Consider the following 13,567-nt stretch of genomic DNA (forward strand, 5'->3'; position numbering starts at 1 on the left):
ACACTACCCAATATTTTGCATTATCTCTTTCACAAACTCTTCTACCGCTAATGGTTCTTCGGTGAGCAGCTGCATGTCATTGTGGAGCGTTGCCACTGCTAAAATTCCTTCTGTGAGCATCAGTGTGATGCTGCCTAATGTAATGATTGCATTTGCTTCAGCTGAGATCTAGCACTGATCAAATGAGCTGATCGTGGAAGCTTCTTAAAAGCGTTGATGACCAAATTTTTCTACTCAGAAGTGGCATTCAGGTCATACAGTATCTATAAAGTGTACAGAATACACCAGTCTAAAATCTGTGGCATATTAAACTACTTGTTTATCTTTTTCTTTTTAGTATGAAGTGTAACAGAACAGAATTTACCACCTGAAACTGCTGCTTCAAGTTCAGATCAGGAAAGGAACACACATCGTAACAACAAAACAAGACCAAAGAAGAGTAAACTTTACACTGAAGACACAACACTTGATCTGAAACAAGAAGTTTGTGCCTACTCAACAGCTTCAAAAGAGCACGTCCCAACGCTGCTAGTAGTCTTTGTTTTCTTCAGTGCTGTGCTGAAACTGCCCAGTGCAGCACCAGTTATTCCTTATTAGCTTGATAGATCACTTTTCTCTTGCTATCTCTTTTTTTAACAATAGCAATCTTCAAACTTTGAAACGTGTGCTGAAACGAAGAATCGGTGAATACTACTGAAAGTGCAATATTAGAATATCACTGCGAGGTTGGTGCATGTACTCTGTTAAACAGCAATAGATACTCTGAATCAAATTACTATGTGATATGAGTTAGTGCTTTTGTTTAAATTTCTATTGCCTTCATTGGTCAGAATTTCAAAGCAGAGCTAACACCTGGCCATGGTGCTTATCTTATTTAAATGTTCAAGTTCTTCAGTATTGCCATTTGGTTATATATGATGAGCTAACAGTGGAATACGTTCTTGTAATTTTAGCCATTTCTTTACGCTTTCTGCTACTATTTTCCAGTTTCTCACTTTTGAAATCAGTTTACTCTTAATGCTTTAAATCTGGATCTCAAACTTTCTCCATATCCTTCTCCCAATTACTGGTATCGGTCAGTGAGTCTCCATTTCATAAGCTGGTAGGTTAAATGTGAATTATCTGCTTATAAGAACAGCTGAATAGATAGTAACCATGAGTTCAGTTGGCAACCAGCTTCTGCTCTACCTTTCAGAATCCTCTGAAGTAAAATAAAGCTAATAAATGCTTCCCTAACTAGCACATCAATCCCTTCTTGTCTAATATGTTAGGAGGCTGCCATAATGGCAGCTTTTTTGATGACACTGGATAAGTGGCAGATATACATTGACAAGGTTGTCTTGTTTGATTTTGTTATATGCAGCATTATAAAATTAAGTTGAAACAGGCGTAAAAATATGGCAAGCACCTGGAAAGAATTTGTTGAATTTTCCATGCCGTCTTCTCCCCCTACTGCATACGTTAGTGCCAACCTGGGCAATGCATCTCCAGTCGGACTGAATTTATCACCTTATGGCCAATCAGTAAGTTCTTTTGCCATACTAGCAATATTTTAAGGGTAAAGCCAAACTAGCTCAGATGGTGTGATGCAACAACCTCCTTTGAGCAAGAAAAATGTGGCCAAAATGCAGATTACCAGCAGAAATACCTGCTCATTTTGGGACCTCTTTTCAAATGAGGCATCTTGTAACCTTGCCAGAGTGCAATGAGCAGTCTAAAATACTCTATTTTGATAGTTTGAAAATCATTTCACGTTCACCCCTCATTCCCAATCATTCTTTTCATTGGTCATTGTACCAGGCCTGGTTCCTGTTATAGGGCAATTGGTTTCCTCTCCAGCTGTTTAAAACCACTCTGATCCATAGAAAATTTTGGATTTCTTCTGTCCTCTCTGTGGAAATCCCTAGAATGTAGGAGCCGCATACATACTTTCAAAGGCAAAGGAGATTTTGAGAATCTCCTGTTGAAATAGCCAGAATACATGTCTGCCAAACTTTTTTGTGTATGGAAAATCCACCTCTAGCTGGGAATATAGCTAATAAATTGAGACTTGTTCCTTACTGTCCTTTGCTAGCATAGAAATGGCACAGATATTGTTTTAGAAGTTCCCCAAACCTGTTAAATTAACAAAACTACCATGTAAGTATAGGATGTTTTTTAAATTTAAACTTAAATTAAACTAGCTTTGTTTGAGATAGTATATTTTGGTTTTCATGTCCGACACATGAGTGAAAGGGAATGGGGCTGACCAAGTTTCTGAAGGCTTGTTTATTACCACATAACAGTAGAAATGGAACAGTAATCCACGCTAAGGCATGCAAATCAAGCTTATCAAGATCATGTTTGAAAATGGTTGAATAGAACTGAAATTGGATTTTACGTGTAGCCTGTGTTGGGACCATAACACAGCAGCAGAGCACATATTTTGCACAAAATCCCAGGTTCAGCTTCTGACATCCCGATTTTTAAAAGATCTTGAATAGCATGGCTAGGAAAGATCTTTGAGACTTTGGAGAATCACTGCCAGTCATATTTGACTGTACTGGGGAACATAACGAATTCCATAAGGCAGCTTCATATGCTTAAAACAAAGATCATTCCAGGTATAAGGTTTTAAAATCATTGCCCTAAACTGAATATTGTTCATGCTGTACATGAGCTTAGGAATTTGTTTTATAAGTTGATATGTTGGGCAACAGTTAACCAACTGCTCATTAATACAAGATTGGTGTGTAATATTTAGTTGAAGATTGACCATAAATTGGTTAATCTATAGAATTTTTTAACTTGAGTTCTAGCTTTGTGCAATATTGTTGGTAGATGTTCAACATGCATTCGATAAGACTGTGGGGAACAGACCTGCTATAAAAATTGCTGCCAGTATACCTATGGTGGTCCTAAATTCAACTAAGAACCTTTTTACTCCCCAGTATTCATACCTGAAATTCAGGTGCTATGCTGTATCCTCCAAATCATGGGAAAGTGAAGGCAGGAGTGGCAATTTCTGCTCCAGTTTTGAATGTTGTGAAAGATAGGTCAGCTATCTTAAACAACTCATGAAAACTGTCACTATTTCAACAAACTCTTTAGAGAGTTTGTCACAGGCAGTAAGTGTTGAGCTTTTTTCTCAGGTCCTCTGCTAATAATACCCACAACCTGTGTAACGTTAAGCAGTTTTTCTGTCTCTCCTTTAAAGTACTAGTTGTTAGTTTCCTCAATTTGAGGAGTTCTGCTATCCGTTTAGAATGGGAAAGGAGAGAAATAAAGCACTGTGATTTATTATTTATCTGGGCATATTCTTTGCTGCAGAGCAAGAACGTGCATAATGTGACAACTGTTGGCTCAAATCTATTACTTGTATACATTTCTTTCCAGTGATACCTCTCCCTTGGTAGCTTTTGTGCAACAGCTGGTCAGGGTCCTGGTAGAATGATCTGCTCAGAACACTGTTGGAGAGGAGTTATTGATGTAGAAATAGTGCTTTCTTGTAGAATTTATGCTGTAATCCTATGAAAAAGGAAATTTGGATTTACTACTTTTGACGTCCAGCTTAGTCACTTGAGACATGGAATTTGATAATTACTTGGATGTATTTAAAAATGTGCTAACTATTGACTAGTTATACTGTGTACTATGTTATCACAGCTGTATGAGATGGAGAACCATTATACTGTGTCATCAGATCCTCTCCCCCCTCCTGCAGCTCCCCCTCCTTCTCATCCTTTACCTTTCTCTTCATCTTCTACTTCATCCGGGTCTAAAAAACAGAAGAGGACCCCCCTTTATCAGAGATCTGTAAGTCAGGGCGCCAGTTGACAGACATGTTGTTTTTAGCATGGGGATCCCTAGCAGTTAACTCTTCTGTGCTTATGTTCTCACTTCTAACTTCACTGGAATTAAATCTCTTCAACAGGTTAAAGGATAAAATTACACCAAAACCAGCTGGAAATTTTGCTGGGTTCTTAGACTGTGTCTTCCTATATCTGTTTGTGTTTTTCCTGTATCTGTTTCAGAAACTTAATGGTGTGGGTGTGTGTGTTGTGGGTTACCACTTCATTTCATGCATTCTGAGATGTTTGAATTTCTTACCCACTTCTAGTACGACTTATGTTCAACCAAGTTTTATTATTTAATATGCAAAAAAAAGAGCTGCATGCATAGATTTAAGTTTTCCTTGACACTTGCAATAGGAAATGGGAAACATGACACTTGTAATAGGAAATAGTTGATGAAAAGCCAGTGTAAAATGTTGTAAGCATCATTTACATTAACATCTGAGCAGGTAGTTGTTGCATCTTATTGGTTGCAGTACGTGTGGGGGTTTGGCTTGCTTTTGCAAAGGAGAAATCCCATCTTCTCAGATCTCATAGTGTCACCTTAGTGCTTGTACTGGTTGATAAAAAGCCTCTAATGGCACTTTTCAGCCCATTCCGACTTGGAAATCCGATTGAGTTCAATGGGAATTGCTCCCAAATAAGTGTGCATAGGACTGTAGGTTTAGTGTCTTCGAAAACTGCATGTGGACTTCATACCCAACAGTGACCTTGAAGGGTAGCTAAAAAATACCCTTACTCTTGCAGATGGCATAATAAATTGCTTTTATTACTAGATTTCCGTATGAGTAAGTAATCTATTCAGTTATAAAATTTTCGATTACAATAGTTTCCTAAAGTCCTACATATGGAACTCTTGTATGGCTCCTTGAAGCTGAAGAAATTGGTTTTTGTTTTCTTAAACAGATACACAGGAAACTTTAGCATGTGTATAAAATGCATGATTTTGGCACTGCCTTGCCTTGAATTCTTTGACTTGCATGGTTTGTTTTACTGTAAACGTTGGAAAAGATGTCTTCTAATACTTTGATCTGGACTAAAGTTAACTTAAGATAATCATGTAGGTGGTTGTGTAAATCCTGTATGATTAAGGACTTGAAAGAGAGTTGTTTAGATGAATATATTTTTACAAAATGCAGCTTTTCTTATTGTTATTGCTTTTATTATTAAAAGCAAAGTTCTCATTAACCATTGTTCTACCTTTCCTCCCTGTCCTGTGGAGTTAGCAGATTCATTTATTGGTAGTGAAGGAGCATTTAAGTGAATCAATATAGTGGTCAATGGAGCTTATAAATATTAGGCCACCAGTTAAGCTTAAGATAGCATAAGGACGAACTTATGGAAATAACTTGATTAGGTTTTTAGTAATCCTTTGTTTTTGCTGTCTGATGACCTTCATTGGCAAATGCAGGTTATGTAGATAATTTTGAGTAGAGTATTGATTTTATTTGTATAATGAAGATTATAGTACTATGTTAATCTAAGCACCTGTGTGTAGTTGTTGTATAGCTCCTGGTGACACTCAACTAGCCAAGTGCCTGCCTCAACTACTAGAAGCCTACTTGCTTGTTTGATTGCCTTTAAACTTTGGCCATGACTCTTACTGTGTTTTTGAGTAAGAATATCAAGTTGATGAGAATTTACTGTTGGAGCTCACATGTTTCCTTTTGATTTCAGATGAGCTTTGATCCAAACCTTCTCCATAACAATGGACACAACGGGTACCCCAATGGTACTTCTGCAGGACTGCGTGAAACTGGGGTTATTGAAAAACTGCTGACCTCCTATGGATTCATTCAGTGTTCAGAACGGCAAGCTAGACTGTTCTTCCACTGTTCACAGTATAATGGCAACCTACAGGAGCTTAAAGTAGGAGGTAATTAAATTAGTAGAATTGTCTGGTTTAGCAGTTGAGGTAGTAAGGGGAAATGTGTAGATTGTTCACTTGGTAAATTTTCCATATGGTTGCTCCTGACATGTTATGTTTGGAGGAATCTACTAAAAAATGGTTTTCAAACTCTGTTCTGGAGGACCCTGAGCTTCCTGGCCTGCCACTGCTTTCTATTGTACTGTGCAGCTACAGCAGGCTATGTCCTAGGGTGCACTGTTAATTTGCATAGAGCAACAATGAGGTCCAGTCTGCCTGGCCATTGCTGTGCATGAGCTGACTAAAGGTAGCTTCCACAGTATTGCTGGAGCAGCCTGCAGCAGTGGAAGGAGTCCTCCCCAACAACTCCTCATTACTGAACCTATTCTAAATCCCCACAAAAACCATGATTGCTGAAGGCTGGGAGGCCTTCAGCGACAGCATAAGGATGTAATGCAGGAGTCTGCAGGAAGAGGGAGGATTCTTAGAAACTGAACAGGGTGGTCCCTCTTCTCAAGGTTTCTAGGATTCCCCCTTCAGCCGCTCTACTCCATATCCCAAGCCTTTGCTAAAGATGGTCTGACCCTCAGCCATATCTTCACTGATGGGAAGAAAACTGTCAGATTTCCAACAGTTATTTTGATGTTCAAATTTGTGATTAAGTTAAATGTTATTAAGCTCCTGAGAATCCTTGTAAGCAAAGGGTTAAACGATGTGTTAGGGGCTTTCAGTGCACATAAACTAGTTTTGAAACTTGGAAGTTAGAGAGTCCTCTTTATCATCAAAACTGAGGAAGTTTTGCCTTTTTATTGTTATGCATTGTTATGCCTTTTTATTGTTTTACAGATGATGTTGAATTTGAAGTATCTTCTGACCGGCGAACTGGAAAACCGATTGCTATTAAACTCGTGAAGATAAAAACTGAAACCTTACCTGAAGAGCGGATAAATGGACAAGTTAGTTGCTATGATTAGTTTTTTTACATGCATGCCATTTGCATCTGCTGTAGTCAAACAGACAAGGGCAGAGTTGAGTGTAGCATGCCTCTCCTTAGTTGCATAGAAATTTTTTTTTTCAAATTTACCTTTTTACTTGTTTTGGCAAGTACATTAAAAATTGGGGTTTTACCGAACCAAGACCAATTCTTACAGTTAACAGAAATACTGTAAGAGTTAAACGTTGCAGCATGGCATACTGTTGTGGGTTACCTGTAAAGTGCATCCCTGAGTGTGTAATAGAATATAATTACAGTCTGTGATGCATAATGCTGCCTCTGGAAATAATTAGCAATGGATTTTTTTTTGACTGGTAGGTTGTGTGTGCTGTTCCTCACAACTTAGAGAGTAAGTCTCCAGCTGCCCCGGGTCAGAGTCCAACAGGGAGTGTATGCTACGAACGTAATGGGGTAAAACTTATGTATTTACTTAAACTTTTTGACTGATCCTCCAATGTGACTTAAGCTAAAATATTTGTCAGAGTAGATAGTTAAAACTGTACCTGCTTTTAAAAGTTAAATTTAAATTGCTAAAAGTATATCCATTAACCAAAAGAAATAGAAAACCTCTGATTTCATATTTTGAACTATATCATCCTGAACATTTTCACAACTTCAGTCTAGAATTACATGGCTACTTAAAATGTTAAAGTAGAAAGTTCACTAACATTTTCACTGTCTGATTATTTTTTACATTAATAAAATTCTAAAAATTTCCCAAGTTTTAAAATACAGAAGTTAAAGTAACCTGGACACTGTAATTTCTCTTGTTTTAAGAACACTAGCAAAATATAATGCTATCCCATTCTAATTCACAGGAGGTGTTCTACTTAACTTATACCCCAGAAGATGTTGAAGGAAATGTTCAGCTGGAAACTGGAGATAAAATAAACTTTATTATTGATACAAATAAACAGTAAGTTTATATCTTGTAATGTGCTGAATCTGTTAACCAAAGTACTAATGCTTCCCAGAAACTAGTATTGCTACTTTAAGTTGAAACTTAGATTTTGAAATACTTAGTCACAGCAGTTTCAGGAGTTTGGAGCAGTTATTAAAATCAATAGAGCCCACATGTTGGCCTGTTTTCTTTCAGTGAAGAACAGATAGATGGACTGAGACATAAGGGGAATCATAGTTTTCTGCTATAAGCTGTGAGGGCAATAGGCTTGTTTGTGCCCCTCCTTTTTCCATTTTGGTTTGAGGTAAATCACAATTCCACATGGTATATAAACTCAGAACTGTGGCTTAGACTGGCTACAGTTAGGTAAAACAAACCAGCATAAAATTGTAGTTTCAGATCCTTGGGTACTATCCAGGGCAGTTCCACTTGCTGAAAGTGTTTTTGCCTGACTTCCAACCCACCATATCACATCTCATCCTTTGTCAAAGATTTGTTGATTCTTGAGGATGGGCTTTTCAAGGAGCGCAGGGATGCAATAAAGAGGAAGAGATGGGGAAAATTTTATTTATTTTTACATTTATATCCCGCTCTTCCTTCAAGGAGCCCAGAGCGGTGTACTACATACTTGAGTTTCTCTTTCACAACAACCCTGTGAAGTAGGTTAGGCTGAGAGAGAAGTGACTGGCCCAGAGTCACCCAGCTAGTTTCATGGCTGAATGGGGATTTGAACTCGGGTCTCCCCGGTCCTAGTCCAGCACTCTAACCACTACATCACACTGGCTTGCACTAGTGCTGTTGTGTCTGTGTTGCACTGGGTGCAGTCCCAGTTTCTTTAGCTGGCTGTGGTTGAGTCCCCAAATTCATATGGAACATGGGTTTATTTCAAATTAAAAGAAGCTTTCACTTTTCCCTCTTTCATGAAAGAAGAGGAGGGAGGAGTGTACAAGTATGCAGTTCTCGCAAACTTATTCTCATGGCAGGAAAACATGGTTTCTTATTCATATCTGAGTCTGCCCACATTTTTGGTCTGGATCTCTAATGAGAATTTGCTTTTGTTCTAAAATTGGAGCATCCACTTCAGATAAAGATCAGCTTTATCATTGTTTGGCATTCCTTTTTCTAAATTTCGTTGCTTAACAGAAAGAGGCTTTGCATCTTCCTCAGTTTGTAAAATAGGATTTTGCATGTGTTAGATTTTTTTAAAGTGTTTTATGTAATTGGTCTTGTTTGAATAAGGCATTGGGCTAGATTCATCTTGTGTCATCATACTCTATCTTTCCTAGTACTGGTGCTGTAAGTGCTCGTAACATTATGCTTTTGAAAAAGAAACAAGCTCGGTGTCAAGGAGTAGTTTGTGCCATGAAGGTAGGTAACACTTTCATTTGTCTTTGAATTTCAGAATGAGTTCTTTTGGCTGGCTGTGGTTTTCTGTGTAAAGCTATGAAAACACAAAAATCTGAAGAAGAGGATGTTTAAAGTTATTCTTGGTATCATTGCTTCTTAGGCTATGCTCCTTTGCTTACTTGAAGTAAGCCCCCTTGGATCTTGCACTTGAGTATTCATGTTTCGGATTGGGTTGCATATATTTAACTTGTGAATTTTATCAAGAGTTTCTTCATATACATGTTCTGTAGCTGTTAGTCTTCAAAATTTCTCTGGGTAGTATCCTAAAGTTTTCTTCCTCCAATCAGAAGGAGAACTATTAGTTTTCCAAGTAGTGTTCTTGTGCTTGGAATACTATGTTCTCTAGTAAAATTGCACATTACTAGCCGACCCCGCACAGATAATCTGTGCAGCGCTTTGGGGCCAGCTGTTTCCCCCACCCTCTTCCTTCCGGCCCGGTCTCTCCTCTCTTCCCTTTCCCTCTGGCCCCGCGCTCTCCAGCCCTCTTCCCCTCCCATTCTTCCCCCCACAAATAGCCACGGCGGGCGGCCAAGAAGGCCGCTACCACCGCCTTTCTCTCCCCCCACCTGCTGCCCGCCGCCACCTTTCTCTCCCCTCTCTTCTGCCCGCCAGCCGGCCACCACCAACACTTTCTTCCCCCTCTCCACCTCAGTCCTCACTTCAGAACTCTTGCAGCGGGTTGCTAGAGTTCCACCACCAAATCCTGGGCAAAGATAAATGCATTTGGGGTGAAGGATGCAATCTAATCCTTTTATTATTTGAATCCCCCCCCCCTTTTTTTTGAGATCACCCAGCTTTCTGTGTATGTGTGTCCCCTATCAACTTTGCAACGCTCGGACCAATTTGAACCAAATTTGGTACTGTTGTAGGGAAATGTAGGGGCACCTCAATGGTGTAGTTAGTGATGTCATCCACCTCAGTTTGAGAAGACAGATGCATGAACATTTGGGGTGCAAGTGGGCTAACTTGTCAACCACCTAACTGATTTGAACCAAATTTGGTACAGTTGTGATGAGCAACACACAGGGACACCTCAGTGGCATAATTTGTAATGTCATCCACCGCAGTTCAAGTTGGCTGATGCATGTCTGTTTGAAACACAAGTGGAATCAATTTGAACTCAATTTGGTACAGTTGTAGGGATGGCTCAACAGCATTTTTTGTGATGTCATCCACCACACACTTTTGAGGTGGAAGCTGGTAATTATCAATTAAGATTATAGTTAAAGGAAAGAAGGCAGATTAGTTCTTACCAGAACTTCTTGTTGAGTTTTTGAAACCTGATTATGCTTGGGTTAAATGCTCAACTGCAGTAGAGGTATTTGGTAAATATTAAGAGTACATTGTTGACAATAATGCTGGGATCATCATACATCTATTAATCTTTATGTTTAGATGTCACAGTGGCAGTCATTCAATCAATACTTTATTACAATCACAGACCAGTACAGTTTACAAACAGAAGCCCAGCAAGATAAAACCAACACATAGATCAGCTAGAAATGATTCTTAATGAGCTCCTGGTGAATTTTATTGGCTATTAATAAGAATTTAGCCACATTATAAGATCTTGAATCATTCTGGTCATTTAAAAGTTAATCGAGATAAAAAGAATCTATACAACCTGGATGACAGCTAATAAAAGGAGTTTTATATATATTTATCATCATTCATTCAACTTCTATACCGCCCTTCCAAAATTGGCTCAGGGCAGTTTACAGATAATCAGTCAACAATTAAAAATTATAAAATAGCATAAAACAGTTAAACAATAAACAGTTTAAAAACCCTGAAAAACAGGTACACTAAAAACCTTTTACAACAGTTTAGAAACCCTAGAAGGCCAGGCCAAACAGATGCTGTATATCTTGGTAAAACTGACAATAAAATAGCACATGTACCGTTTCAATCTCTCCCAAGTTGCAGGGACTAGTACATTCTTTGTAGGGAATTTTTTAGTATCTCCCTTCCAAGACTGCTGTTTGCAAGGCTTTGCATTGTGCCTGTTTCAATGCTCTGGATATTTTGGTACAGTTATCAGATTTAGATATCTAGCAGCATTAAAGGTCAGAGCTTGGTTCCCCAAATGGACAGCAACAGGAATAGAGCCCTGGTCAGTTTGACACTCCATATCATATATTCTTTGCCTGAAGTTGACCCTGGTATTTTCATACCCCAAAGTTATCAATGCAGAAGGGAAGAAACCATAATGATGCAACCTTTCCTCTAACTCTCTTTTCCACCTGGAGTGGTAGGCCTCCATTCAAGTGGAGCTAAACCTCTCGTGTGGAAAACCAGCTTTAGCCAGAATTCAAAGAGATTAATCCATGCTCTGGCCTCTACATTTAGCAGTCCTGCTTCCAGACAAAGGGCAGCCTTAGGCATTTTTCAGCCCTTGAAAAATGTTCCTCGGGAACTTAGATTGCACGGATTCCACCTTAAAGCAGTTAGAGTACATACAGACTTGGGCTCCATAAAGGAGCTGTGCTCGTACTTCAGCCGAAAAAAGTTTTATTGCAGAGGGGATAAATTGGGTGCCCCTAGAGCGGTGGGAGAATTGAATTGTGTGTTTATTCTGCATTACATATTCTCTATGTGCTATGTGTTGTTGTTAGTCCGATTTTTATACTGCCCTTCCAAAAATGGCTCAGGGCGGTTTACACAGAGAAATAATAAATAAATAAGATGGCTCCCTGTCCCCAAAGGGCTCGCATTCTAAAAAGAAACACAAGATAGACACTAGCAACAGTCACTGGAGGTCCTGTGCTGGGGGTGGATAGGGCCAGGTACTCTCTCCCCCTGCTAAATAAAGAGAATCACCACGCTAAAAGGTGCCTCTTTGCCCAGTTAGCAGGGGATGTTGTAGTATTAAAGCAGGGTCCATAACAGAGCGACCTGTGGAGAAGTCTCTTTGCTGCTCCACCAGGATATTTTCAGAATCCATCCAGTCCAGTAAACACTATCACACATAATGCCTAGCATACATCTTGCTCACAATACTTAGAAGACTCATGGATCAATAGTTTTCAGGTAGTTTCCTTTCACCTTTTTTATAGATTGGGATTATTATTGCTACTCCCCAGTTCTTAGGGACACATGCAGTCTTGCCAATAAAAGAAAAGAGAGAGACCAAGACTGGAGCCCACTATGCCAGATTATTTCTAAGTACTTCTGCAGATATGTAGTCATCGCCAGGGGCTTTGCCAAGGCAGGTTTAAGCTGCCTTGCCAAGGATTCTATTTCAGTACACGTTACTAGTGGCCATTCTGGCAACTGACTTGCATCCAGATCTAGGCTTGTGACAGCTGCTTCATCTCTCTTGTACAATGTATGGTAATACTCCTCCCATATAAGTGCAGGTATCATACAATCAAAGTAGGATAACCCAAGCAGCAGATGAGAGGCAACCATGTGCCAAAACAGGGAAGGATTTTTGGATCTCGATGCTGCTATCAGTTGTTGCCAGGACAGTCTCATGGTGCCTCTTTTTTTGGTTTTCAACAGCTATTTGTATTGCTTCTTCTGTTATATGATGCTCTGCGGGGAGGAAAGTGGCAGATGATCCCTGTATGTTTGATATGCACTAATAAGCATTCTTTTAGCATTAATGCAATCTGTATCAAACCAGCTCTTGGAGCAGTAGGTAACCCCATGGTCCTTCAGAGATTTGTTAAAAGTTAACACTGTATGCAGGGCCTGGACAGTTGTACTACAGTGATCTAAGATGCTATTGTCCATCTCAATAGCCAGTCATATTGAACGGAGAAGGACAAGATTTTCAGAATTCAGCGTTACAGTGAATTGTTCCTCTGTCCTTCCAGACCATTTTATGCAAGATCGCAACTCTAATGCTGAATTTGAACAGTGGGTTGATTCTGCAAGTAAAAAACTTCCAAAGAAATTCAGATGTAGCTCTCCAGGGAGATGGTCACTATCCGGACAGCTAGCAATTTAAAATTGTTCCATATCAAAGTGGCTATGACTCCTTTTTTTGCTTTTAATTAGTTTGAACTATTATAATTGTGTTTTGCTTATGCTTCAGATAAGTTGTCATAGTTTGTATGTTTAGAATTTCAGATTTGTATGTTCCTGTCTTATTAATATTTTGGGATTTTATGTTTAAAATCTTACTAATGGGGAAAAATTGTGTTATTTTCCTAGGAAGCCTTTGGATTCATTGAAAGGGGTGATGTTGTAAAGGAAATATTCTTTCACTATAGTGAATTTAAAGGTGACCTAGAAGCCTTACAGCCTGGTGATGATGTGGAGTTCACAATCAAAGACAGAAATGTAAGACCAAATTCCTTATAAGAGAACTAAATTCTAGGTTCATGACAGCAAAGGAACTGCTTCAAGTTTCTTTATAGGATTTTGCTGGTCCTTGTATTGCTTCTCCTGTTTACTTGATTTACTATTCACTCATAGGGTAAAGAAGTTGCAACTGATGTAAGACTTTTGCCTCAAGGAACTGTTATATTTGAAGATATCAGCATTGAACACTTTGAGGGAACAGTAACCAAAGTAATTCCAAAAGTACCCAACAAAAATCAGGTAAAGTTTTATTT

At 38.9% G+C, this 13,567-nt stretch overlaps 1 protein-coding gene across 2 annotated transcripts in view; it reads left to right on the forward strand.

The window, feature by feature from the left end:
* Positions 1–3,645: 3,645 nt before the first annotated feature.
* CSDE1 (cold shock domain containing E1) overlaps positions 3,646–13,567 on the forward strand; it is a 46,032-nt gene continuing 36,110 nt past the window's right edge. Inside the window, exons 1-8 of one of the 2 annotated variants that reach the window (XM_053244659.1) lie at positions 3,646–3,795; positions 5,511–5,709; positions 6,547–6,656; positions 7,013–7,105; positions 7,513–7,610; positions 8,882–8,963; positions 13,164–13,292; positions 13,428–13,553. In XM_053244659.1, coding sequence (XP_053100634.1) covers positions 3,655–3,795; positions 5,511–5,709; positions 6,547–6,656; positions 7,013–7,105; positions 7,513–7,610; positions 8,882–8,963; positions 13,164–13,292; positions 13,428–13,553 — 978 coding nt within the window. In that variant the 5' untranslated portion in view covers positions 3,646–3,654. The remainder of the gene's footprint in view (positions 3,796–5,510; positions 5,710–6,546; positions 6,657–7,012; positions 7,106–7,512; positions 7,611–8,881; positions 8,964–13,163; positions 13,293–13,427; positions 13,554–13,567) is intronic. The other variant, XM_053244660.1, reaches the window with a different exon arrangement.

The sequence above is a fragment of the Hemicordylus capensis genome, chromosome 4 (genome assembly GCF_027244095.1).
Source record: "Hemicordylus capensis ecotype Gifberg chromosome 4, rHemCap1.1.pri, whole genome shotgun sequence".
In the NCBI taxonomy this organism is placed as follows: domain Eukaryota; kingdom Metazoa; phylum Chordata; class Lepidosauria; order Squamata; family Cordylidae; genus Hemicordylus; species Hemicordylus capensis.